This window comes from Dasypus novemcinctus, chromosome 8 (assembly GCF_030445035.2).
Source record: "Dasypus novemcinctus isolate mDasNov1 chromosome 8, mDasNov1.1.hap2, whole genome shotgun sequence".
Taxonomy (NCBI): domain Eukaryota; kingdom Metazoa; phylum Chordata; class Mammalia; order Cingulata; family Dasypodidae; genus Dasypus; species Dasypus novemcinctus.
Genome location: NC_080680.1, coordinates 128,553,380 through 128,579,119, shown reverse-complemented (window position 1 = coordinate 128,579,119; position 25,740 = coordinate 128,553,380). Strand labels below are relative to the sequence as shown.

General features: G+C 66.7%; 2 protein-coding genes across 2 annotated transcripts in view; both read right to left on the bottom strand.

Moving 5' to 3' along the window:
- Positions 1-1,303: 1,303 nt before the first annotated feature.
- AJM1 (apical junction component 1 homolog) lies at positions 1,304-5,420 on the bottom strand. The gene is made up of 2 exons (XM_058302750.2): positions 4,467-5,420; positions 1,304-4,396 (listed from the first exon to the last, which is right to left on the bottom strand). The coding sequence occupies exon 2, from the start codon at positions 4,335-4,337 to the stop codon at positions 1,389-1,391; it is 2,949 nt and encodes a 982-aa protein (XP_058158733.1). The 5' UTR covers positions 4,338-4,396; positions 4,467-5,420; the 3' UTR covers positions 1,304-1,388.
- A 1,886-nt stretch (positions 5,421-7,306) lies between these two features.
- RABL6 (RAB, member RAS oncogene family like 6) overlaps positions 7,307-25,740 on the bottom strand; it is a 32,418-nt gene continuing 13,984 nt past the window's right edge. Inside the window, exons 2-15 of the mRNA XM_004465212.4 lie at positions 22,764-22,898; positions 22,364-22,411; positions 20,153-20,205; positions 18,779-18,870; positions 16,367-16,507; positions 15,644-15,749; positions 12,256-12,359; positions 11,173-11,483; positions 10,771-10,915; positions 9,956-10,171; positions 9,624-9,864; positions 8,888-9,059; positions 8,250-8,314; positions 7,307-8,166 (exon numbers count right to left, since the gene is read on the bottom strand). Of these exons, the coding sequence (XP_004465269.2) occupies positions 7,987-8,166; positions 8,250-8,314; positions 8,888-9,059; positions 9,624-9,864; positions 9,956-10,171; positions 10,771-10,915; positions 11,173-11,483; positions 12,256-12,359; positions 15,644-15,749; positions 16,367-16,507; positions 18,779-18,870; positions 20,153-20,205; positions 22,364-22,411; positions 22,764-22,898 (2,009 nt within the window). The 3' untranslated portion in view covers positions 7,307-7,986. The remainder of the gene's footprint in view (positions 8,167-8,249; positions 8,315-8,887; positions 9,060-9,623; positions 9,865-9,955; positions 10,172-10,770; positions 10,916-11,172; positions 11,484-12,255; positions 12,360-15,643; positions 15,750-16,366; positions 16,508-18,778; positions 18,871-20,152; positions 20,206-22,363; positions 22,412-22,763; positions 22,899-25,740) is intronic.

The window sequence follows — 25,740 nt, the reverse complement described above, 5'->3', positions numbered from 1 at the left end:
GCGGAGCCGCGCGCAGGACCCGCTCCTCCCGCGGCAGCCCCGCCCCGCCCCCTCTGCCCGCACCCCCGGCCCGGCCCGAGGAGGCGACCACGGCCACGTCCACGTTCTAGTGTACCGCGTGGAAAGCGCTCGCCCTCTGGCGCAATTCCGGACCAGGCTCGCTCCTACCTGGCCCTCGAGCGTGGGGGCCGAATGCGGGAGGTCCCGGGCCAGGCGCACGGCGGCCAGGACTCGGGGGGCTGCGGAGGCGGGCGGGGGCCGGCGGGGCGCCGTGGCCGGGGCAAGGGAGCTGGCGGTGGGGACGCGCGGGGCCGGCGGCGCGCAGGGATCAGGAGACGCGCGGAGAAGGCACGGTGGGGGCCGGGGGCCACGGGGGGGGGGCCTCGCCGTTGGCGTCACTCGATGCACCTGCCCCCGCCCTGGCGCCCCACCCACTCCGGGTCACTCAGGCTCCCCGTGGGCCGCGGCCCGGATGGCGGGCACACCTCGGGGGAGAGGTCCGAGCCCCACCGACCGCGAGCTCCCAAGGGCGGCGACCGGGCCCCCGGGCTCGCCTCGGGCTCCCAGCACAGGACCCGGTCCTGCGGTGGACCCCCACCCTGGCCAAGGAGAGCGCCCCGCAGCTGCCCTCACCCACCGGAGGGGCACCTCCTGATGGGTCCTATTTGAGCCGTCACTCCATCGCCACTTCCCGCCTCGCTCCTCGCCCAATGACCGTTCTGATGCGGCCCCTCCTGCCCTTCCCGTGCCGAGGGGCGGCCCTGTCGGTAGAGGGCACGCACTCCGAGTCCCCCAGCCAGGCAGGCCCCCGCTCCAGCCGCGGCCCTCCGGGTGGGGGTCCGAGGAAGGCTGGAGGGGAGGCCGGCGGGGGCGGGGCTGCCGAGGTGGACGTGGGCTCAGGTTTGGGGTCTGCTCCTCACCACTCGCAGGGCTGGGGCCGGTCGACAGGCCCCGCCGCCGCAGACGCAGACACCCGAGGCCACCTCGGGCGTTCTCCCGAGGGAGACGCCCCCAGGCCGAAGAAGGGGCGCGTCTTCCCCAAAGGGCCCCGCGTGGTGCCGCGGCGGCGGGGCGGAGGGGGCCTGGGTAGGGATCGACCGGAGGCTTTGGTCGACGCGGGGCTCCTGGGTGGCGGGGCCCAGGGCGGGCCAGCTGCGGAGGCACGGGGGTGGGCTCCCTGCTCGGGCGATCCTCAGGACCTGCCCGGCCGGTCCTCAGGCTCACCCCGCCTCCCAGCGGGGAGCACCAAGCGGCTGAGGACCGGCCTCCGCGCAGCACGGGCGGCGGCTTGGGCGCGCCCGGGGTGGGGCAGGTGGTGGGCAGAGGGAGGCAGGGGCGGCGGAGCCAGCAAGCGGCGCCTGCGGAGCGCGGCGCGGGGACCCGGCGCGTCACATGAGGTCGTCGAGCAGGTTGGCGCTGGCCACCCAGTCGAGCGCGCGCGGCTCGGACGCGGCCATGATCATGCACATGAAGGGGCGGCCGGTGCGCCGGTCCGTGGGGTAGATGGTGGTGGGCGTGAAGCGCCGGTTCGCCTCCACGAACTCGCAGAGCTGTTCGTAGACGCGCGGGAACTCGCGGCGCAGGAAGACGCCGCGCAGGCGCAGCTCGCGCTGGATGTGGATGAAGGCCACCTCGCGCGCGCGCCGGCCCGCCTCGCCCTCCTGGTCCAGGCCGGCCGTGCCGGGCGGCGGCGTCAGGATCAGCGTCTCCATGTCGGGCTCGCGGCCCCGCGACGGCGGCGGACGCGCGGGGCTGCCGGCCGCCAGCGCCACCTTGGCGAACTTGCGCACGGTGGGGCCGGGGCTGCGCGGCGCGGGCGCGGGCCGGGCCGGGGCGCCGGGGGGCGCGGCGCCGGGGCCCACGGCCACCGACACGCTGAGCAGGAAGCACTCGGCCGGCTCGTAGAGGCGCCCGGCGGCCGCCAGCTCGCGCGCGTAGCTGCCCAGGGGCGCCGCGTGCGTGGCCAGCTCGCGCAGCGACAGGTAGGTGGGCGACAGCAGCAGCCCCTCGAGGCCGAAGCGCAGGAAGTTGTCGGCAGAGCCAGGGCTCGGGAAGCCCAGGAAGAGCACACCGCGGCCGCGCGACAGGAAGCCCACGCGCGCGATGCGCGAGAAGGCGCGGTGCACCGGGCCGCTGTCCCGGCAGAACTGCAGCACGTGGCGGCACACGCTGCCCACGCGGCCGTACACGCAGCGCGCCTTGTGCGCGTCCCAGTCCTCGCGGCGGCACAGGCGCGAGCAGTAGTAGGTGTAGCAGCTGTGGCACGACTTGAAGTAGAGGCAGGCGTTGAACAGGGTCTCCGTGCGCCGGCAGCGCGCGTTGGAGCACGTCATCAGGTCGTCCTCGTCGGCGCTGGGCTCGGGCGACGCCTCGGCCGGCTCCCCCGGGCCCGCGGGCTCCTCGGCGCTGCCGGCCGAGGCGGGCGGCGAGCGCGCGGGCGCGAGCGCGGGGGCGCCGGGGCCCGCGGCGCGCGAGTCCAGCAGGCGCCGCAGTTGGCGGCCCAGGCTGTCGGCCGTGGGCTCGGGGGCCGGACCGGCCGGAGGCCGCGAGTCGATGACCAGGTCGGTGATGAGCTCGTCCAGCTGCTCGAGGCTGCGCTGGCGGCCCGGCGCGGGGCCGTCCGTGGGCGCGGGCGGCGGCGGCCGGGGGCGGAGCCCGGGCGCCTCCCAGCCCCGGGCGGCCTGGCGCTCCCCGGCCCGCAGGTCGTTGTCGGTGATGGTGATTTCGGGCGTGACGTACCAGGCGCGGCCCGGGCCCTCGGCCCCCCGGCCCTTCTCGGACAGCGACGTCTCGGACAGCGACAGCGCCGCGTAGCGTCGGGGCGAGGTGGACAGGTTCACGACGACGGGCGCGCGCCGGCCCTCGGGGGACGCGCCTCTCGGCTCCCGCGCCTCCCGCGCCAGCAGGTTCTCGTAGCTGCGGCCGTGGCCCAGGGGGTCCTCCCGGCGCGGCCCGGGCGCCAGAATGTTGTCCCAGGAGCGCGAGTAGTGGCGACTGTCGGTGACCAGCCGCGGGGGGCTGGTGCCCGTGCCGCCGTGCCACGAGGCGAGCAACGGCCCGGGGTTGGGGGGCGCGGCCACCTGCAGGGTGCGGTACGGCCGCGGGCCCCAGTCGCCCCAGGCCGGGCTGCCGCGCGGGTGAGGGTAAGTCCGAGCCAGGGCGTCGCGCTCGCGGTACCACCCGACGTCCTCCCCGTAGAAGGGGCGGTCGGCGGGGTGGGCCCGGGGCTCCTCGGGGGCGTAGCGCGGGCCGTAGGGCGCGCCGTAGGCTCGGGCGGCCTCGCCATAGTAGGAGCGGGAGGGCGGCTCCAGCACCGGGAAGGTGCGGGCGTCTCCTGCGTAGTAGCCGCCTCCGCGCGGAGGGCTGGGCCCCGGCGGCTCCTCCGACGGGTAGGGTCTGGGGCAGTAGCCGTCGAAGGGAGGCCCGGGGCTGGCAGGAAAGACCCCGGGGTAGCTGTCCGGCTCCTCGGTGTAGAAGAACTGGGTAGGGCCGGGCGGCGCGGTGAAGGGCAGGCCGCGGCGCTCCGCAGGGTCCCGGGGCCCCGGCAGGGCCCCATCGCAGTACAGCGCCCGGGGGTCCGCGCAGTACGAGTCGCTAGGGGTGGGTGTGCGCGACAGCGCCACGTGGCGAGGCCCGGGCACTGTGAGGGCGTGCAGCTGCGGCGCGGCGCGGGCCCAGGACGTGGCCTCGGCAGGTCCGAAGGGCCGCGAGCCCCGGGCGGCGTGCTGCAGCACCGCGTCGTCGGGCTTGATGTCCAGGCGGCAGCGGACGTGGGGGGCGGGCCCCGGGGGCGGCGCCGGCGGTGGGCAGCGGCCGGCGGCGGCGCACAGGGGCGCCATGCGGCCTGGTCCGCCTCGCTGCGGCTGCAGCTTGATGGGGTGCAGCTCGTTGGCCAGCGCGCGCAGCGCGGGGTACGCAGGCTCCCGGCGCGGCGACCCTTCAGCCCGCGGCGCCCGCTGGCCTTCCCGGCCTCGGCGCGGCAGCACCGGGGGCGAGGCGGGGGCGACGGGCGCCAGGCCCGGGGGTGCGCGGGGCGCGCTCTTGGAGCGGGCGCGGCGCCGGGCCTCACCGTCCCGGGGCCGGAAGCGCGGCGCCGCGGGCTCCGGGGCTGGGGGCTCCGCGCGGGCGGGCTCCACGCGCGCCTCCATGGGCGGCCCGTCCAGCGCCTCTAGGAAGTCGAAGCTGCGGCAGTGGCGCTTGTTGAACGGCGCGGGCGCGGCAGGCCGGGCCATGGCGCGCTCACATGGCGGGCGCCGCGCCGCGGGGCCCGGGGCCGCCACCTTGATGTCCTGGTACACGGTTGACACCAGCAGGTCGGGCGGATCCGTGCGGGTCATCTTAAACGAGGTCCCCAGGCTGGCGGCTGCAGCTCACTCGGCCTGGTGGGGGCCTCGCCCTAGGCAGAGGAGGCAGGTCAGGGCAGCTGTTTGGCCAGGCCCCGCCACCCCGGCGCTGGCCCGGCTTACCTGGGGCGCCGCGGGCGCAGTGGCCCTGGCTGCGGGCCGTGGCTGAGGCCGCGGGCGCCTGCTCCATGCCGGCGGCAGAAGCACCTGCAGAAGGAACCCAGCGGTCCAGCTAACCTGGTGCCTGTGCCCCCACCTCCTCTCAGGTCCCCTGCATGGCTTGGTTCTCGTGCTCATGACCCCAAGCCAAAGCTTCTGGGTGCCCTCAGCCCCCCACTAGGGACCTCGGACAGGCCCCAGGAGACTACCTTTCCCTGTGCCAGGCCTAGACAGCGGGGTGGGCGGTTGGGGGCGTGCTCCCAGGAGCCCCTCCCTCCCCACGCCGGTGCCCACCGTTGGAATGAGCAGGGGCTGATTTCTGGGCCTTCTTTACCAACTCCAGGAGGGAGCAGCCTTTCTGCCAGTTCACAGCCCGGGCTGGCCGCCCGAACCGTCCTGGCTCAGAGGCGCTGCTGTCCCCTGCCCCACGTGCTGACCTGCTGTGCGTGGAACTCCGCCCCCCGGGCTGAAAGGGCATTGCCGCTGAGCTCAGGCCTGTCCTGAGTTCTGAATGGGCTGCCCCAAAGCAGGCCCCCAGCCCCTCCTCCTCCGGGCCAGAAAAATGCCTACAGAGCAGAGCTGGGGCCTGCTGCGGAGACCTCCTGTGACCCCAGCTATCTCGGGGTGGTGCAGAGCCGCGGGAATGGCGGGGACTGACAAGGGAACACTCTCCGTGCAGCTTGCGTCGGGTGCCCTCTGTGCGCCCCAGCCTGGCAGCCAGGAACCCAGGCCCAGTGACCGCGTGGGTGACAGCCCCGCTCCCCCGAGCACCCAGCTCGGCCACCTGGGCCACCGGTGGGGGAGACAGGGTGCAAGGCCTGGTACCCACATTGCCTCGCGGGGGAGGGCCCTCCCCAGCAGCGCCCGAAGTCTCCGTGGAAACCTGCGGTTCTGTGGCCCCGTGCTGCCCCTGGGCTGTGGGCTCCCTTGTGCCCCCCAGAGCTGGGGACGGCAGGGGTGGGGGGAGGGGAGGGCAAGGATGCGCAGGAAGCCTGCGGGTGCCTCCACCTCCTGCAGGGACCCGGCGGCCCAGCACCCAGCCTGGGGGAGGGGCTGGTGTGTGCTGCCCCAGCCTGCCAGGTGAGGTGGGGAAACCGGGGTCTGCCAGCCCCCTCCCCTGGCAGGACCGCAGCGGGACAGAGTGCTTCCCGGCCTGAGCTCCATCCCCCGTGCGGCAGCTGAGGAGGCGGCTTCCCGTCAGCGGAGCCGGCTTTCTGGGTCATGGTCGCCCCCTTCCCCATCCCAGCCGCCTGCCGGAGTTGGGGCCCGGCGGCAGGCGCGAGGCCCCGCCCGGGGAAGTGACAGCCCGGCCCTGGCCGGCCGCTGGCGGAGCTGGCCTGGGTGACAGCCCCCACACGGGATGGGCAGCCGCCCCCTCCGGGGTCCGGGGCCGCCCCGAGCCCGCGGGGTAGCCCAGCTGCCCCCTCCGAGCAGCCCAGCCCCCAGGCCCCGCCCCGAGCAGCCTGGCGAGGACCCCGCCGGGGTCACCGGGGCGGTGCTGTCCGTGCTCCTGGCCCGCAGGCGCCCCGGCCGCGACCGCTGGCGCTGGGCTCCCGCCCCTACCTGGGCGCCGCTCCCCGGCCCGCCCCGGTGGGCTGCGCATCCTCCGCGCCCCGGCTCCGCCGCGTCCCCGCTCCGGCAGAAGCTTCCAGGCAGCGGCGGCTCGCCGGCCCCGGCTCAGTGCTGCCCCCGCCGGCGGCCGAGGGGACTGCGCTTAAAGGGGCCGCGCGGTGGCGGGGGCGGCTGGGCTCAGGTGGCGAGCCTCACCTGGCTGGCCTGCCAGGCCCCACCCCCGGACGCCTGCCAGGGAGGGCAGCTGGTGCCCGGAGGGGGGCCCGGAGCCGGGCCCTGGAGGAGCCCCAAGCCCTGGCCGGTGCTCCGGGTGCTGGCCCCGTAGCAGGAGCAGATGGGCCTGCCCCGGGTCCTGTGCACGGCAGGGCCGAGGTGCCAGTATCTCGGTGGTGCTCGCGACCCCCAACCCCCGTGGGCCCGGGGTGGCCAGGCGCCCTCTGCTGCTGTCCGTGCCCTGGGCAGGTCGGCTGGGGACATGGTCCTGCCAGCCCGCCCCCAGCCCTCCCCTGGCCCTCTGTACCTGCAGTCTAATGTTCTCGCTTCGCAGGCCCCAGCCCTATCCCAGCCCCGGTGCTGGGCGTGTGGTCTTAGGCAGCTCATTCTGCATGGACCTGTCCCCACACCCACGGCACAGGACAGGGTGGGGTCAGTGGGCGCCCTGGAGCAGTGGGCTCCGTAACCACCAGTGGTCCTGTGGCCTCTGGTGTAGGTGGCTCTGGGGGCCCAGGAGCTGGAGCTGCAAGTTGTCTGGTTTGGGGGTGGGGCCGCCTCCACAGCTCAGCCTTCCCTGCAAGGAGGGGCGGTTCTAGCATGAACTGTTCCCATGGTAACAGTGGAGGTGGTGGGAGGGGGCTGGGAGCTGCTGGCAGCAGGAGGGGGCAGGGGCTTCAAGGGGAGAGGCTGGAGGCCCTGCAGAGCCTGGCACACAGCTGCCCTCGGGGCTGCGCCCTGTCCTCCTGGGGGAGCAGCCCTCCCGGTGGCCATGCCAGCACACTTGTGCTGCCCCTGCCCCGTGCTCAGCGCTGAGCACATCCCTGCTTGGCCCTGGGAGGTGGGCTAAGCCACGAGGCTCTCCACTGAGGCTGGAGGTGGCCTCCTGTCCCCCGCCGGCCCACAGGCAGGGTGTCGGGGCTGTCTGCCCATCCACAGCTACTGGGGCAGAAGAGCAGTGGCCTGAGGGTCGGGCGTATGCCAAGCCGGTCCACAGGGAAAAGAAAACACGGACTCGGGGGTAAAACAGGAGAGCTTTATGGTCTGACTGGAGCATCCAAAGGAAAACCAAAGGGAACAACCGTCTGCAGAGCCTGCCGCGGAGGCGCACCTGTGCCAGGTGCAGTGCAGCCACAGGCAGCCAGGTGGGAAGTGCCCCTCTTCCACCAGCTGCTGTCCCCTGTCGGCCTTGCCCCATGGGGGCCGGGCCACCCTGGAGGGTCAGCCCTGGTCCTGAGGGCAGGACACACTTGGCCTTGGGGTCCATGTCAAGGGGTGTGCGGGGGCCCTGGCCGTGCAGGCAGGAAGCGGGAACCACATGCTGTGGCTGCTGGGCAGGGGTTGTGAGGGCCCCTGCTGGCCAAGGGCATCGGAGAGGCCAGCGCCTGCCCCTGCCCACGGGGCCCGCCGCGGCCTCAGCCACATCCCTGAGAAACGCTGAGGGCCGGTCACGGCAGGCTGGGCGGGGCCAGTGAGTGTTAGCAGGAGGCACACCACTGCCAAGGCCACTGGCCCCGCGCAGGTCCCCATCCCTTCCCTGCTGCGTGGGCCCAGGACTGTCCAGCGAGGAGCCTGCGGCACAGGTGGTCCCAGTGCCCGGATGCAGGGCAGGTGGGGCCTCCGTCCTGGCCCCAGCTCGGCCCCTGGCCCACCAGGAGAGGCAGGCTCAAGCCCCCTGCGCCCGCACGGGAGCCAGCGCGGCCTAGAGTGCCTCGTAGTCGCCGCCCCCACGGTGCAGGCTGCCCGGGGCCGCACCCCCCAGGAAGGCCTCCAGCTCGTCCACCGCCTCCTCCTCCTTGCTCCGAGGCGGCTTCTTCCTCTTCCGCTTCTCGTCCTTGCCCTTCTTGTGCTTGCCCTTCTTCTTGGCCGCCTTGTCTTCCTCCTGGGATGAGGGAGGGGGCAGTGCCGTCACGGGGGGCTGCGATAACCAAGACAGCCCTGCCCTCGGGGATGGAGAGGCTGTACCTCTTTGCCCTCCTTCTTCTTTTTCTTTTTCTTCTTCTCTTTAGAGGGAGGCTTGCCTTCCTTATCTGCAGATAAGATGCACGTTAGCAGCCTGCTCCCAGCGTCCCTGCCTGGGCAGCCTGCGTGCGGCCACTCTGAGGAGCTTGCCGGGGGAAGGGAAGGGGTTCGGGGCAAGAAAGCAGGCAGGCTGGGCCTGCTTCCTGCCCCTCCCCGTGCTGCTGAATCACACCAGACGCTCCCGGGCAGGGGCTGCCGACTACCACCCCTTCCACCGCAGGGAGGCATTCCCAGCACTTCCCGCAGATGCCCGTCAGAAACCCCTGCTCCAGCACCCCTGCAACTCAGACGCTCCAAGGCCACACGGTGGCTTGGGGTCAGCACGAGGGCCAGAGCAAGGGTGGGGCCCGGGCCTGGCACAGCCACCCAATAGGGTGGCCAGCAGTGCCAACGCTCTGAGCTAAATTGGCCACTGGGGAAGCTGCACAGGGTGGCCGGAGCCCCAGGTCTGGAGGCCAGGCCAGGAAGCCCCTGGAGAAGCGCCCCACGCCGGGCTGGCCCCCGGGGGCAGGCCCCGGCCGTGCACGGCCCAGGTGCTGCCCGCTCCGCCCGCCAAGGCTGGCTCCCGTGAGGCGCGCTACCGTCGTCGCTGCTGTCCCTGGGCCCTGGGTCTTCCGGGCCCAGTCCGAAGAGATCAGCGTCGTCTTTTGGTCTGAAGGAGTGCACAGGGGCCTTTGCGGGTGGAGGCAGCGGTGCAGGGACGGCGTCCTCCTCGCTTGTGTCTGAGGGGTCCTCCCGCACCGGAAACTCTTCCTGGGGGTGAGTGGGGGCGGCAGTCACACTCATGGCCCGCTCCCCGCTCTCCATCCCCCCAGGCCCTCCCAGGGCCCAAGTGCTGTCGCCTCACCCAGGGGTGGCCTGGGGGCCACAGTCACAGCCCCCTGCCCACTGCCCGGGGTCTGCTCAGAGACCGGTGCTGAAGCCAAGACAAGGGGTGCTTCTACAGGCTGGGGACCACCTGGCCTCTCCTAGTGGCCCTGAAGGCCCTGGAGTCCCCTTGTCCTGCCCAGCTGCCCCCACCTCAGGAAAGGGGCAATGGGGCCTCCTGCGGGGTGCTGCAGCCCACCCGGGGGGCCAGCGCTGCTTCCACCAGCCTGGGGGATGGCCACAGCCTCCCCGGGCTCTTGGCAGCTCCTGGCATGTTGGGGGATGAAGGGGGTAAGGGGAGGAGGAGCCTAGTGGATCCACGTGGCCCCAGGCCCACGGCCTCGTCCTTCCAGCCGTCTGCCTGGGGCTCCCCCCGCCCCAGGCTCGCCCGCCTGCTTCTGTTCCAGCCGCTGGTCCCAGAGGCCTCACGGGAGCACAGGGGCATCTTACCGCCTTCCGAGGAGCGTCTGACTCTTCGCTCTCGAAGTCGGGGTCGTCCATGACGAAGGACAGCATCTGGGCGGCGATGGGCCCCTCGGGGTCACTGTCCGTCGATGCCCGCTCCTCCGTACCCTCGCCACGCAGGAGAGATGGGCCCTTGGGGTGTGGAGCGGCTCTGGGTGCCTTGACGGGCGGCTGGGGCTCCGAGGCTTTTGTGGGGGCCGCTTGGGCCTGGGACTTGGGGGTCCTTCTGCAGGCCGTCAAGGAGGGGAGACAGTGAGACTCCCTCAAACACCACGGCAGGTGGTCCTGGCGGCCCGCGGGGCGTCTCCCCCACATACCGTTTAGTTTCCGGCTCGGAGCCCGGCTGGGAGGCCAGGCCTGTGGCTTTGGGGTGCGGGGCCCCCTCCCCTGCGTCTTCCTCGCTGGAGAGCGAGATGTTTCTACTGGGCACGGGGCTTGCTGGAGGCAGGCGCCTGCCGCAGGGCTCCTCTGTGGGGTCCAGGTCGTCCTGGAGACCTGCCACCATGGGGTTGCCCCCCAGCGCCTCCCCATCGCTGTGGGCAGGAATGAGGCCGAGGTCAAGCGCTGGCCCAGGGCCACGCCGGCCCTGCTGCCCCGGCTCCCTCCAGCACCCACACGCCCACGCAGGCGGCCCCTCGGCACCAGGGCCCTGAGCGTGGCCCTGCACAGGCCTCTGCAGAGGAGCAGGATCACCAGGCCAGTGCGGCTGCTGTCCCCGAGGGCAAGGGGCTGCGAGGCAGGGCGAGACGCGGGTCTCGGACTCGGTGGGCCGTGGGGGTGGGGCTTGGTGTCAGCGGGGGAGGTGCTGGCAGGGTTCTAAGGAGCATCCTCTGGGGCCTCTGCGGCCAAAGGGGTGAAGCTGCCCAGGGACCCCGTGGGTGCCAAGGGGTGGAGGGGAGTGCTGTTACCCACGGCTGCCTGGCACTGTTTGGGGGGTTGCTGCTCAGAGGAGCAGAAGTGCTGGGTGGGCACTGCGTGGGCACTGGGTGGGGAGGGCGGGAGGGCGTGCCCTCAAGGGAGAGCACAGGGGACAGCTGTCGGGCCCCAGCCGCCTGTGCCCAGGGCCTGGCAGTGCTGCAGAGGGCGCTGCCCCGCAGTGCCCGGCACCGCAGGGCTGACGAGCCCGCCCCACCTGTCGCTGTCCTGCCGTGAGGCCTTGGCACCGGCCCCTGGCGTGGCCTCTGGGGCGGCCGCGTCCTCCAGGAAGCCACGGTCCACGCTGTCTTCAGGAACAAAGTCCTCGGCGCTCTGGGCGCTGGCCGCGCCCGTGGTGGGCTCTGTGGACAGCACAGGTGCCAGGCCCTCCTCAGCTGGGCCCTGGTCCCAGGGCGTGCCTGGGATGGCCCATCCCCGGGGCCGGCGTGCACCCTGAGGGGTGTCAGGGCTGTCCCACTCATGGGAATGTCATGGACCGAGAAGAGGCACGGCCGAAAGGAGCGGGTGGCCTGGAGATGGCGGGCTGCAGTGAGAGACACCCGCTGGCTCACCAGGGGCTGCTCAAGGGGTCTCCTGCACGGAGGGGCTCAGGGCCTACCTGGAGGTGAAGGGGCTGCCTCGGCAGCAGGCGAGGTCCCGAAGAGGCGTGCGATGATGCCGCGCCGCGGGGCGGGGGGGGCGGGCAGCGGGGCCTCGGCCGGGGGTGCGGAGGACAGCGGGGAGGGGCAGGCGGAGGGGCCGGCGAGCAGCTGCTGTGGGGGCGGCTGGGGCGTGCTGGGGCTGGAGCTCCCGGTGGACGCGCTGCTGGGGGGCACGACTGGCGACTGGGAGCCCGAGGGCGGGCTCTGCCCATTGGCCACTGGCGGGCCCGCGTGGCCGCGGCTGCGGGCCTCCATCGCCTCGAGGAAGCTGGGGAGCAGGGCGGGTGTGAGCGCCAGGACCCCGGGGGAGCCTCCCTGCAGCTCAGCGCTCTGGAGGGATCTCAGCAGGAGATACCAAGAGGGCAACGGGCCCAGAAGCTGCTGCCCTCAGGCAGTGCTATGCGCCCCAGAAGCTCCCGCAGAGGCGGGGCCACCTGTACTGAGGTGCCGTCAGCCACGCAGGCAGAAAGAGCCTGTGCTGGGGCCAGTGGGGCCAGAGCCTGCCAGCTCCCCGTTGCCACGGAATGAGGCCCGATGGAGCCTCGGGATGACCCTGGAAGATGCCCCTGGGGTGGGTTCCGCCTGACTTCCCAGGCCTGCCGAGGCCAGGCCGTGGGCACCGAGTTGAGGCACCTGGGCAGGGCCTGCGCTCCATGTCTTCTTAGGGGACGGGAGGAGGCAGGGCGGGTGGGGGTGGGATTCAACGTCTCCAGCCCAAAGCCTTTGGCAAGAGCCCCCATTTTCCCCCTGGGGTGCTGCAGGGTTGTGTGGGCACCGTGGGGTGCCTGCCCCAACTGCTACTACTTCCCAGGATGAGGCACTCACAGCACATCCCCAGTGCTCCAGGGACACCTAGAAGCAGCCGGTCAGTGCTGGGATAGGGCCAGAGTGCGGGCATGGCACTCAGGCCCCTCCTGCCCCGCCACCTGCCGGCCCATTTCTGCAGCATCCGGAACCCATGGCCCTCTCTTTGGGGGACCCAGCGGGGGCTGCGCCTGCCCACCCGGCCCCACCCCAGCCCTGCCCTCTGGGCTACGCACATCTCGTAGTTCTGGTCCTCGGTTTCCTGCTGCACTGATAGCTCCTCCAGGGTGGCGTCGATGTCCAGCTGGTTGGTCTCCAGCTGCCGCAGCAGCGTCTCCCTCTGAGGAGGCGGAGAGGCCACTCAGGGGGCTCTGCACCTCCCCCCCCCCCGGAGCGCAGCTGCTCTGACGGTGCTTACGGCGGGCAGCAGAGTGCAGAGGGGGGCGGGAGCTGGGAGACGGTGCAGTGTGTGGGCCAGCAGGATGCCGCTGGACGGGGCAGCGGCCCACTCCCGCCCGGTCCAAGGACCAGCAGCAGCCAGCGCACACTCCAGTCTACAGGGTCATGCCCTGGTGGGCAGCGCAACCCAAACCCTGGTAGTGGACGGCCGAGCGGACACAGCAGCACGAGCTGAGCACACCCAGTGCAAAGCTCTGTGCTCCTGGGGGCGTCAGGAGCCCGAGTGCCATCTCGAGAACGGACGCTCAGCCTGCTCAGGTGCCAGCCGAGTGCTACGCACCTTGGCCCCAGTGGCCACAGCCCCTGCTGTGCCCGGCCTCGATGCCTGCACATGCTGTCAACCAGAACAGCTCCCTTTGTGCAGGCTGGGGTGGCCGACAAACAGCGCCTGCGCTTGTCCCCTGCAGCAGCCCAGGAGGTGTGCCCTGAGCACACACCCCCGCCCCGCTTGACCGCTGCGGGGACTGGCCCTTAGTCGCCACACCATCACCAGCTGATGCCTGAGCAAACCCTGTGCTTTCCTGGCCTAACAAGCAAACTGGGCCGTACCCCCAGTCCTGCCCGCTGCACAGCAGCCCCTGCTCCCCACAGCAGGGCACACCCCACATGGCAGGTTCTAGGGGACATGTGGCTCATGGGGAATGGGGCCAGGGGACAGCTGCCTTGGCAGGCTGCCAAGCCCAGAAAGGGGCCGCGCAGGTGGGGCCCACAGTGCAGGCGGCTGCACAGGAAGCCCCGAGTCTGAAGGGAAAGAACCGCGGGAACAAGATGCAGAGCAGGGTCCTGTCATTTAGGAACTGTGATTTAAGCAAAAGAAACCTGGAGAAATATCAACCAAATGCAATGTATGGGCACTGCCTAGATCCCATGCAAACAAACCAACTGGGGAAAGAACACTTAAGTGACCAATGGGGGCAGCGGGGGTAGCTCAGTGGCCAAGTGCCTGCTCCCACATGCAAGGTCCTGGGTTCAATCACCAGTACCTCCTGAAATTAAGAGACAGCAAGGGGCTGTCCACCAAAAGTGCTGCTGGCCCCACGGGCAATGGAGTTGCTGCATGGAACACTGGCGGCACCCAGCGAGGAGCAGGGAGACGTGCTGGTGAGCAGGCGCCAGCACGCCGACCTGCACTCGCAGGCGCCAGCACGCTGACCTGCACTCGCAGCAGCCGCCCCAGCCCCAGCCCAGGGCAGGGCAGGCAGCAGCAGGGCTGCACCGGGCCTCGGGTGCACGGGCTGACTGCTGACCCCTGCTGCTGCTCAGCCACCTTCCAGGCCGCCTCAGGTAAAGGCAGCAGAGGGGAGCAAAGAGACAGCGCTTTTTAACATTTTTCTCCTTGACATTTCCATTCCCTGTGTAGCAGTTTGATGTTATTTATGAATTCCAAAAACAGACACTGACTATGTTTGTAAAGCCGTCTATTCCCCTGGGCATACCCTTAGATTGGCTTGGACTCAACCACTCATTAGGACGTACAGGGTTGAGTCCCGCCTCCCTGGTGGGCTGTGTAAACAGACACTTGCACAGAAGATACACAGAGGTACAGCGAGAGCTCCAGACATGCAAGAGAAGAGAACTTGATCCTGCGGTCCCGGGAAGAGAGATGAGCATTCACCGACAGTCGGCAGCTGACTTTGAAGAGGACGGCAGCTGGGCCAGAGCCTCAAGGGAGAAGAGGAAGGCTGGACCCTCACAGCAGCCATCTCGCCTCACACGTGCACCAGACGTCTGGTGAGGAAGTGCTTCTTACAGTACCTGCCGCTGGCCTCTTTAGGGTCCTACAAGAAAGACCCTTTATAAAAGCCAACAGAGGTCTGGTATTTTGCATCAACACCCCTTTGGCTGACTAATAAACTGTTCAGAAGCAAAAATAGTTGAGAAAAGTCAGTGTGATGGCACCAGCCCTCCACGACAACCACCCGCTGGCAATCCCCAAGGAGTGGGAGAACTAGATTTCCAGAGGAACAACACAATACTTAAAATGTCCTGTTCTCAACAAAAAATGTAAAAACACATGAAGAAGAAGAATCTATGGCCCATTTGCAGGAAAGAATTTATCAGGCACCATCCCTGAGGAAGCTCATATACTGAAACTATTAGCCAAAGATTTAAAATCAAGTGTTCTAAATATGTCAACGAACTGAAATACAAAAATTAGGAAACTGAACAAATAAAGAGATGGGAATTATAAAAATGAGCCAAACTGAAAACTCGGAGCTGCAGAATATAGTTAGCTGAAATGGAAAACTCATTAGATGGACTCAAAAGCAGATCTGAACAGGGAGAAGAAAGGATCAGGGAACTTGAAGAAAAGACAAGCGAAGCTATCCAGGATGAGGGGGGAAAGGAAAAATTAATGGAGAGAGAGCAGCCTGAGGACCTGTGGGACTTGTTCAATACCAACAGGCACAGAAGGAAGAAGGAGAGAAAGGGACAGAGAAAGAACCTGAGAAGAAATGTCCCCAAATCATCACCGACACAATGAAAGGCACGAAGAGACATGTCCCGGATTGTGACGGCCTCCGGCAGGACACACCTGAGCGCACCAGGCACAGCAGGGCAAGCGCCGACACCCAGGCCCAGCAGGAGAGAAGCGGCCGGCCGTGCACAAAGGGCCCGGTTAGGTTATCGGCGGTGTTCTCGTCAGGACGCAGGGAGCCAACCCCGCCTCCCCGGCACCGCGGCTCCCCCAGACCCTGCTCAGCATGGCGCCTCCCGCACGCCGTCTTGGCAATTCAGAAACGCCGACCATGCAGGGCAGGAAGGACGGCACGGGGCCTGGTTTAGAGCCAGAGAAGACGGACGCAGGCGCGCTGGGCCCTGAGAGGCAGATGTGTCCTAGGAGCAGGACGGCCGCACCGAGCAGGCCCTTCTGAGGGGCCTCCCCGGGGAGGCGGCCGGCACCGCTGGGGCTGCAGGCAGCGCACCTCAGCCGTGCCGCCGCAGGGCCCATTGCTGCTGCGAGCCGTGCTCCTCCCAAGAACCACGACCCCCATGTAACCAGGGGCAACACATCAGACAAGCCGAGACGGGGTCAGTCTACGAGGCGCCTGACCAGTCCTCAAAACCAGCAAGGTCCAGTGGGCCCCAGGCCGGGCCATCCTCACACCACAGGGAGCCCTGGAGGACCGCATGCCATGCCCAGAGCGCCTGGCGGGGGCTCACCTGCAGCTGCAGAAATGGAATATTGAAGAATTTATGGAGGTACTTTAAGCCAAAGCTGTTCTTCATGGAAGACTCAGCATAGCGAAAATAGGAGGAACCTGGAGGCCTGTTTTAAAAAAAAGACAAAGACATGAGATGGGAGGTGGGCAGCAGGAAGCCATCGTGCTGTGCGAGCACCCCGCCTGCCGCAGCCTGGGGCTGGCAGACCCCTCGGCCTCCCACCCAGGCTCTGCGGGGACCTGAGGAAGATCACGTGTGGCTGCTGGACTCTCCTGGGGACCGTGGCCTCACCGCAGAGACCCTACGAGACGGTGCACAGGCCATGAAGATCCAGGACCTGCAGCCCCGAGCCTTGGCTGAGAGCCCATGGCTCGCCTCCCGGCCTGCCCCAGGCACCCCTCCACCTCTGTCCACATCCCCTCTAAACCAGAGTCCCCCACGCCTCACCACTGCCGCCTCCTGCCCTCAGCCAGGACCTGCCTCACCAGCCCACCTCCTCGGCTTCGTCCCCTCCAGGGCGGCTTCTGCGGAGCAGCCTGTGCCAGCAGCCGCGGGCCCTGGGGCACGGACGGGGGGGCATGGCGGGGCCGAGCCCAGCTCCGCGCCTCCTCTGGGCCCACGTCAGCCGTTGACAACCCTGTGGGCGGGGACTGCCCCCGCCAGCAGCTTGCGAGAAGCAGGAGCAGTTTCTGCCCTGGGCTGCCGGCGCAGGCCAGCACCCACCTGTCCAGGCGCTCGATGCAGTCGCGCACATCCTCCGGCAGGATGACCCGGTGCTCCCCCATGTCCCGGTAGTTGCCCAGCACGCACACAGGGACGTGGGTCGGCACCTTGGGGAGCTCTCGGAGGATGTAATTGAAGGTCCTGTGGAGACACAAGCCCCGGGAGACCCCGCCTCAGACGCGGCCCAGGACACGCCCACACACTCCCTGGGGATGCACAGCAGGATGGCAGTTGGGGCTCTCGTTGCACGGGCCACTCCACACAGACAGGCACCCCCCTTGTGAGGCGGCACTCACCACGAGCAGGAGTGGCGGTGCAGCGCGTACAAGGAAGGGCGCGCCTGGGAACCGCAACGCCAGCTGCCTCGCCGGCCCCCCAGGTCAGGGCCTCTGCCCCTGCCTTCCCTTGCGGTCACCAGGGCGTGCGCCCCAAGGCGCCGTGCCCGTCCTTCCCCTGCTGCACAGGCGCCTGCTCCAGCCCTGCTCTCAGGTCCTCGGGGTCGACACCCAGGAGGGGACAGCTGGCTGCAGGGTCACCCAGCTCCGCGGAGCCCGGCAGAGCCCCGGCAGAGCCCCAGGGTCCCCCTTCTCCACGTTGCCACCGACACCTTTCACTTTGTTTCATAGATAGGAGCCATTTTAGCGGCTGTGAAGTGCCATCTCTATGGTTTTAAAGGGCCTTTCCCCAATGGCTGATGATAAGCAGCTATTCATGTATGTTTTGGCCATTTGTATATTTCCTTTAGAGAAATGTCTATTCAAATTCTTTATTTTTTTATTCATTTTTAAAAAAATCTTTATCCATTTTTAAAGTAAGTTGTTTATCTTTTTGTTGTTAAGATGTAGGAGTTCTTTATGTATACTATCAGTTATACGGTTTCCAAATGCTTAGCCATAGTGCTTTACATATATGATCAGTTACAGTTTCCAAATACTTCCTCCTGTTCTACTTTGTTTTGTTCACCTTCTTGGTAGAGTCCACTGATGCACATACTGTTTTAATTCTGACGAATCCAGGTTATCCTTCCTCTGCCGTTTCCACCTGCACACGCTTGGCCTCTGTGCTGGCCTCGCGTCTGCCCGTTCCGTCTGCTGCTCTTCTCGCCCCGGCTGGGATCCCTTTTACGGCCATCACAGGGCCTCATCCACTCACAAGCCCTCCGACCACAGCCCCTATCGACCACCACAAAGCCGCTACTTGCCGTCTGGCCTCTCTACTCCGGCTGAGCTGCTGATCTTGCTCAGGGTAAAGCGGAACGGCTGGGAGGAGAGTGCCTCGGAGCTCACCTGGAAGGAGCCCCAGGACATCTATGTGATAGGACTGGCCAAGTGGCCACTCAGTGTCTAGACCAGATCTGGTATAGGGCTGATGTAGAATATGGCTCACCAGGCCAAACAGACCACTGGCGGTCACACTGTAGGAAATGCTAGCCTTCTGTTTTGTGCCTGAAGAGAGGGAAGCCGTAGCCTTGTCGAGACAGGTGTGTCACGGGGTGGATGCAGACCTGCTACGCAGATGAGACCCCACTTTTGTAAAATAAAAGGACTTTTACAAGTGCATGTATAAGACGCATAAAAACCCTGGACGATTCACAAAATGTTAGCAGTAGTAGTCTCTGAGTATTGTTTCCCTCCGCTTCTTCCTAACTTTTAATAATGAACATGGATTATGTTTGCAATAATATTAATCATCTAAAATCCAGCGGCAGTAAACAGGCAGGGCCTAAACCCCAAGCGGCTGTCGGGCCACGTGGACGTTTCTGAAGTTTGGCTGGGGCTGAGCAGGACCCGCTCCCGTGGGGCCTCCACCGCTGTCCTTGGCGGCGCTGCCCGGGTGGCCCTTGGCAGGCGCCTGGCCCCGCGGCTCGGGCCCTCCCAGGCCTGGGCTGCTGGCACAGCTGCTTCTGGCTGGACATGAGGTTTCCTTCAGAGCCTGGAACGCAGGTCCGTGCCAGGCAGATGCCCACGTGACCAGACGCCAACACAAGCCCAGGGGTCCCTGGGGTCCCTGGGAGCGGCCTCTCCCATCGTCACGACCAGCTGTGTGGGGAGGACTCACGGGACCAGGGCGGCGTGGGGACCCCACGAGGGCCGCGCATCCACCCAGCGCCTCGGGTGGTGTTTCAGGAGCACGTGGTGCTAAGTCAGGCGTGCGCCCCAGCCCAGAGGCTCCTCTAGCGGCCCCGCCGGTCCCCCACTCTGGGTGGGGACACCTGTGCCCCACGAACACAAGGCACAGCCGCCCCAAGACCTCCAGGCCACAGCGTTCCATCTGCGCACCTCCCACAGGCGCTCGGTGCACAGCTGGCTCCAGCACGCACAGCCCTTGCCCAGCCTTCCCCTACCGCGTCACCTGGGGCGGTGCCCGGCAGGTGAGCGGCCCTGCACCCCCCCGGCCCCCTGTGCCCCTCACCACTGCTTGGTGATGTCAAACATCATGACTACCCCGTTGCAGTTCTTGTACACGTCCAGGAACTCAGCGTCCAGGGCCATCTCGGACTCCGCCTGGAGGAGGAGGGAAGACAGGGCTAAGTGGCTGTGCCAAGGCAGGAACTGGCAGGCCCCAGGCGTCCCCCCATGAGGGGCTGGCCAGGACCCGAAGGAGCTCAAATGCTAACGGAGCTGTTTCTGCTTTGGAGAAAACGATGCTGACAGACGTGGCTGCCAGGCAAGCTCAAACAGACCCCGAGGGGCCAAGAGCCTCCCCGAAGGCCCCGACGGGAGGCGCTTCAGGCTCTTGCAGCCCTGAACTTGCTGTCATGCTACAGGTGACACTGCCTTGGGCTCGCTGATGCCTAGAAGTGCAGGCGCATACTGGGGGGGGGTCAGCCCCACAGAACTGAGGACACACTGCCTGCAGAACTTTCCAGAGCACCCAGCTTGGGGCAGCCAGACGGACATGCAATCCCACTTCTAGCAAGCGGCACTAGCAGCTGCTCCCCTACCCCCCCGCTCCAATGCCATGAGGACCAAGTGGGGGTAGGGATAGAGAGGCTCCCTGAGGAGGGGTGGCAGGTCAGCTGGGAACTGGGCCACCAGCCAGTACACCCACATTCCCTGGGGAGGGACCCTGGTGGCTGGCGCTTGACCCTATGCTCCTAGGCTGTGGCCCCTGTGGGTGCAAAGCCCCTTGGTTCAGCCCACCTGACACCCGCAGGCCAAGCAAAGCAGGGATGGGGGAAGTGGACTTGGCCCAATGGTTAGAGCATTCGCCTACCACATGGAAGATCCACGGTTCAAACCTTGGGCCTCCTTGACCCGTGTGGAGCTGGCCCATGTGCAGTGCTGATGCACGCAAGGAGTGCCCTGCCATGCAGGGGTGTCCCCACGTGGGCAGCCCCACACGCAAGGAGTGAGCCCCGTAAGGAGAGCCACCCAGTGCGAAAGAAAGTGCAGCCTGCCCAGGAATGGTGCCGCACACACAGAAAGCTGATACAAGATGAAGCTACAAAAAGAAACACAGATTCCTGGTGCCGCTGATAAGGATAGAAGCGGTCACAGAAGAACACACAGTGAATGGACACAGAGAGCAGACAATTGGGGGGTGGGAGAGAGAAACAAAAAAATAAATCTTTAAAAAAAAAACAAAAAACAAAAAAAAAAAACAGGGACGGATGTCACTGGCATGTGGCTGGGGCCTCGGTGACCTGACCACTCCAGAACCTCAGCTGCAGGCGGCAGGCCCCGAGCACGGACCCCGGGCCCCTGGACAGGAGGGATGGCCCAGGGCCACATGCCGCCGGGTGGGTGAGGCTGGCCCTGGGCACGTGGGGAACTGCCCACTTACCTCCTGAGGGTCGTTCTCCATTTTGAGGCCATCGCCGCGCTTTTTGCATTTCCCTTATGGAAAGACAAACATGAGTCACGGGGTAGTGTGGCCGGGCCAAGGACGGCCCAAGGGAGGCGCGGCCCCATCCTCCCCCATCCACGCCAGCCCCCTCCTGCCCCAGCCGGGCACAGGGTCGGGCCCTGACAAGGTCTTGACAGGGGCTGCCCAGCGGCAGGCACAGAGCTGGCCCTCGCGGCAAGCTGCACCTGGGTGGCGCCGGCTCATGGGTGCTGCCCGTGGAGGGTTTGCCAGGCTGCAGGGAGGGGAGGCCTTGACGGAGGCTGCGGCCATTTCACCTGGACCCTGTCCCTGCGCCTACGGGGCCAGAGGTGTGGGGCATGGCTGGGGCCGGTCTTGGTCTGCTCCAAGAGAGTTTGGAAGGGCCGCTGCCAAGGAGAGATGGGGCTGCGTCTCCCTGAGAAACAGCTTCCAGGGAGGATGTGGTAAGGCCAGCAGGAAGGTGAGGGCCTGTGGTTGGGGCACCTGAGCTGCTGTGGACTCTGAGACCTCGTTGCTCCACATGATCATCAGACTCTCGCAGGGAGGGAAGATGGAAGGCGCATGGCGGCCATCACGCCCCACGGGGTGGGACGTGCTGCACCAGGGAAAGGCCACGGGGGCTGGGCCATGGCCAGCAGAGAAGGGACGCTCTGCCATGAGCCAGCACTCGGGCTCCCATGACAGCCCCCTGCCCGTGATTCCTCAGTCCTCTTTAACTGACAGCACAGGGCGGTGACGGCCAGGAGATGCCGGCATTTTCTGGTCTCAGTGGCCAGGGCTGGGGCCAAGCACACGCACTCCTGTGCCCTTACATACAGACACGCACACACACGTTCACAACGCACTCCCATGTGCTTCCACACTCGCCTCCCGGGTTGGTTCCCCTGCTGCTGCCCAGCCCTGGGGCCTCCAAGGCCCCAGCCCCCTGCTCCTCTCACCAGCCGGCACGGGTGGGCACCCAGGAGTCACTCCCACTCTCAAGCGAGCTCTGAGGCTCTCCAGGAGCTGGACTTGGTGCCTCCCCCAAAAGAGCGGGGGGGCTGTGTACATCCTCGGCCCTGAGGTGAGGTGACGAGAAGGGTGCGCACCTCTGGCCCCCCTCCCCTAACTCTGTTCTACCTGTGAGAAAACCCAGCCAGCACTCCATAAAACCGAGGGCGCCAGGGGTGACCTCTCCAGGCTGCAGGGACACCTGTGATGCACGCGCGCCACACTGTTGGGAGGCAGAGTGTCCGCAGCTGGACCGGCCTCCCGGCCGACCGTTGTGGGCAGTGGCGGGAAGGCACTCCTGCCGCGCAGAGGGTCCCTGGGGCCCACGAAGGGGCCTGCTGCACCTGGGTGCTTGCCCCGGCAGGAAGCCCCGTCCACCCCAAAGCTGAGCCCTGAGAAGCGAGAGCCGGGGCAGGGGAGGGCGCGATCTAAGAAGAGAGAGAAGGCTCAGGAAAGACTGGGTGCAGCCACCCAGAATGGCCAGGGACAAGCCCCTGCCCCCAGGCCACAGCGCTCCCCGGCCCCGTAGCCCCCTGACTCTGCACACCTGGCCCCTGCAGACGGGGCCTGTTGCAGGGTCGAGGCCCCACTGGTGGCTCCCTGCTGGGGAGGAGGTGGGGTCAGAGCCCTGACGTGCCCTTTCTCTACTGATGCGCCAGTTCAGGAGAAGCGGGTGCACGGCCCGACCCAGACTCACCCGCTTCCCCGGCAGCCGGGGAAGTGCAGCAGAGCGCGTAGGAGATGGGAGTGCAGCGGCCCGCGCAGAGGCAGAGGTGGCTCACAGCCTCCCCCGCCCCTAGCACCAGGGGCCTCAGCGGCCCTCTCCGAGCTGGCCCTGCGGCCTGGGGCTGTGCTGTGCCAAAGGCCTGGGCGCTGAGGGGAAGGAGCTGGAGCTGGGCCTGGCGCTAGGGCTCAGCCTCGACAAGTGCTCCCCGCAGGAGGCCCTGCCGGGGTTCAGCACGTCTAGGTCCAGCTCCCATCCCAGCTGGCAGACGCGCAAGCCTCCTGCGCCCATCTCTGCGGCAGCAGCTACTCTGCATGCCTCTGGCTCACATCCTGACTGGAGTTAAAGAGAGCTGGGAGGTGGCCCGGAGGTTGTGGGTGGGAGGGCCGGAGGGTGCTTCTCCCCAACAGTGAATGAAGCAGAGGAGAAAGAACTCTTAGAAAGGTGCAACCTACCTTTGTCCACTACGTCCCAGACTTCAACTTTGACGATATCGTCAGTGGCTAAAAAGGCAAATGGTAAGATTAACGTCTAGTATTAACTTTGGACTCCACGGAGTCAGGCTTTTAGGGTCCCCTGCTGCTGTGAAGCCTCGCGGCCAGGCCCTCTCCAAGCAAGGCGCCTGCGCCCGCTGCAGGGCAGGAGCCCTCCTGCAGGCAGCTTCCTCGCGCCCACGCGCCCCTCCTGACGCGACGCACAGCGTGCGGTGGCTGACACGGTCTGTTCTCAGGCCACAGCCGATGCCTGGGGCTTGCGCCTCCACGAGAGGGGGGCTCTGTGAACTCCAGTCCAGAGCAGCAGGGGAGCCCCAGCACCGCTCCCCAGGAGCCCAGGGACCCCGGGGCCAGCCCTTACTCTTGTAGTTCCAGTGGATGCTGGTGACCTGGATCTCCTGGGTGGGGATGTACTCCTCCACAAACCTCTTCCCCTGCAGCCGGTGCCACAGGGCACTCTTGCCCGTGTTCCTGTCGCCGCGGATCACGATCTTCACTGGGGGCGAGAGACACACGTCAGGGCACACGGCACGACAGCTGTCGCCACGGGCGACTTTCAAAGGTACAGTCTGTGCTTCTATTTACGCCGCGGACACAGATTAGGGCGCGGGTAACTGGTAAGCAGGGAAACGCGGGGCGCGTGGTGCGCACCTTCCCACTGCGACCAGGGCGAGCTTTCTCATCAGCTGGGAGGGCCCTGCACACGTGTGGGCCACTGGAGACCCCAGCTCAGCAGCCCAGGGGAGCACGTGGGGCTCCTCCTCCCTCTCTTCAGCAAATGAGAGCCCCAAGAAGGTGTCTCCCCGGCGCTGATGAAGCACCCGGGCCACACCTGCCTGAGGACAGGGTCTGCCGTGGGGCTGAGCACCCGCGGCCCAGGAGGCGGCCCTGAACCCTGCCTGCCTGACAAGCGCTGAGGGGTCTGGCCGGGTCGCTCCTTCCAGGCCCCTGGGTGCTAAGTGCGTGCTCTTAGCCCACTTCCTCCATGCGCCCGCTATTCTGAGCACCTGATTTTGCAGAAGGCCTTTCTCGATCACACACAGGGCCCAGAGGGAGCCTGTGCTGCACTCCCCTCATCGCTCCAGTGCTCACGGAGCTGGGGATGGCGCTGCGGCTGGGAGCAGGTCTGAGGCTCATGTCCTCAAGAATCCCCCTCACGCAGGGTAGGGCAGGCAAGAACAGGCAGCGCGTGTGTGGGCTTCAGGGCGGTGGGCGGGGCCCTGGAGCCACCAGACACGGGGAGGACAGAGATGGGCCCAGCACTACGGGGGGCCCGCGGGGCCAGTCCCAGCAGCCCCGGCAGGAGCCTGGACCCCTTCTGCTCTAATGAGAGGAGCTGCGGGCCAACTCGTGTTTTCAGCAGGCCTCGGAGGAGGCCAGTGGGAGGCCCCGGAGCAGGCTTCCAGGGAGGACAGAGCCGGGTGGAGAGGGCAGGAGGGACCCGCTGAGGGCGAGGAGGGAGCTCCGCGACTCTTGGGGGTTCAGCTGCAGAGACTGCCTGGGAGTGGGGCCACCTCCTGACAGGGACCCACAGGAGGAGTTAGCGTTGGGGTCACATCAGGCTTGGGATGCTCGCAGGTGCAGAGGTTGGGAGGCTCTTCTCCAAAGCCTGTCCTGTCCCCAAGTCCTGAAGCAGCGTGGCCCCGCCAGTGTGCGGGGCACCCAACTCGTGAACCCCTGCTCCCTCCAGTCCACGCTTCCCCAGAGCCCCAGGTGCAGCCACGGGGAAGGAGTGGTGTTCCCAAGCTCCAGTGTGCGAGCCCTGCCCCAGCTCTCCTTCTCTGCCTCCCCCCGCCATGGGCTCGAGAGAGCAGCCGTGCGACTGCAACTTCCACAGGTTCAGGAGGCGATGGGTTCCTGCTCCTGTCAGCACCACTGCAAGGAGGGCCCTGGGGGCGACGCAGACCGGGGCTGGCACACAGGAAGCCAAGAGGGCGCAGCAGACAGGGCCTCCGTCTCGCCCTCTTTCGGGGGACAGCCCTCGGCTCCACCGGCTGCCGGTCCCGGTGTGGGTCTCAGCCGTGGAGCTCCCGGGGCCGAGCGCGCGGAGCACCTGTCCACCATGCCTGGCTCAAGGCGCGGAGGCCGAGCACACTAGCACCTCTGGCCCGAGTCTCACAGACCTCGGTCTTGAACCACGGCCCCCCAGCTGCCGTGCGGTGGGGCCCCCGCTGCCGCCCTGCCCCCCAAGGAGTACACTTGAGGCCAGTCACGGGCTTCTTGCTTCTCCCATAGGGTTCTTTTCATTTTCTGTGGTTTTAAAGTAAATTTTAGGTTATACTTTCCTTTGCCCTGTGTAGTTGCCTAGGCTTTTAAAATTTTGGGGGGGAGATGGTGGTGGGGAGGGGCCTCAACAATATGAAGAGTAGAAACACTACTGTAAGGCACAATGATAAAAAAGCGCTTTCATCAGTGGTAACAAACGTCCCACACCAATGGTGCTGATAACGGTGCTTTACGGGAACACTGTATTTATGCATGAGAGCTCTCTAAGTCCACAGCTTCTCTCATAAAAAACAAGCGAAAGAGAGAGGGTAAGTAATGGCACACTGTGATATCTGGATGAATCTGCTTCTGAGCGTTGTGTCTTTAAAGAAAAATCACTTCGCTTTGTGAAAAATGACATGTGCTCTTTGTAAAGAATTTAAACAAGGCAGAGAAGTACAAAGATAAGTATTAAAAAACTTCCCAAACACAAGGGCCCAAACGAGTCATCGTTACCACCACCAGATGCCCAGCTTCCAGGTGGCTTTCCATGCACGCATCCAGGGGGACAGAAGTGCCTTCATAACCGCAGCACAGGACCTAGCTGATGCTACTTTTCAACAAAAAAACCCGTTTTACTTGATGGTACACATAAACATTTCTTTACCGCAGGAGATGAAAAAACAAACTCTTTCAATTTAAGAAAGAGCATCAGCGAGAGCACGGAGGTGGAGTCGTTTCTCTCCGTCGCGTGGCCGTGTGTGGTGGCTGCGTGGCGGGCTCGCGGGCTGCGAGTGGACGGGCACTGCCCCTGTGTGGCCCCCACGCTCGTGGTGGCAGTCCGCGGAGGTGCTGCCGCAGCTGCCCTCGCTCCCACTGCTGTTCTGGCCTCTGCCGCAGGAAGCGACCAGTCTACTCGTCTGTCCTGCTGCTGATGCACCGTGGGGTTGCTTCCAGGTTTTCACTTCCTGCCAGGACCTGCCTTGTGCAGGTTTAAACGTGCGCCTAGGAGCAGGACTACGCGGCACGCGGCTGTGAGCCAGTGAGTCGCAGAGTGACCTGGAGCTGCGGGTGTGAGAACCGTCAGCTGTGACAGACTGTCCACGACAGTTTCTTCCTTTCTAATCCTCCCA

Bases quoted from the DNA above. Each gene is read 5' to 3' on its own strand.
- AJM1 (XM_058302750.2), bottom strand. From the start codon at position 4,337: ATGACCCGCACGGATCCGCCCGACCTGCTGGTGTCAACCGTGTACCAG.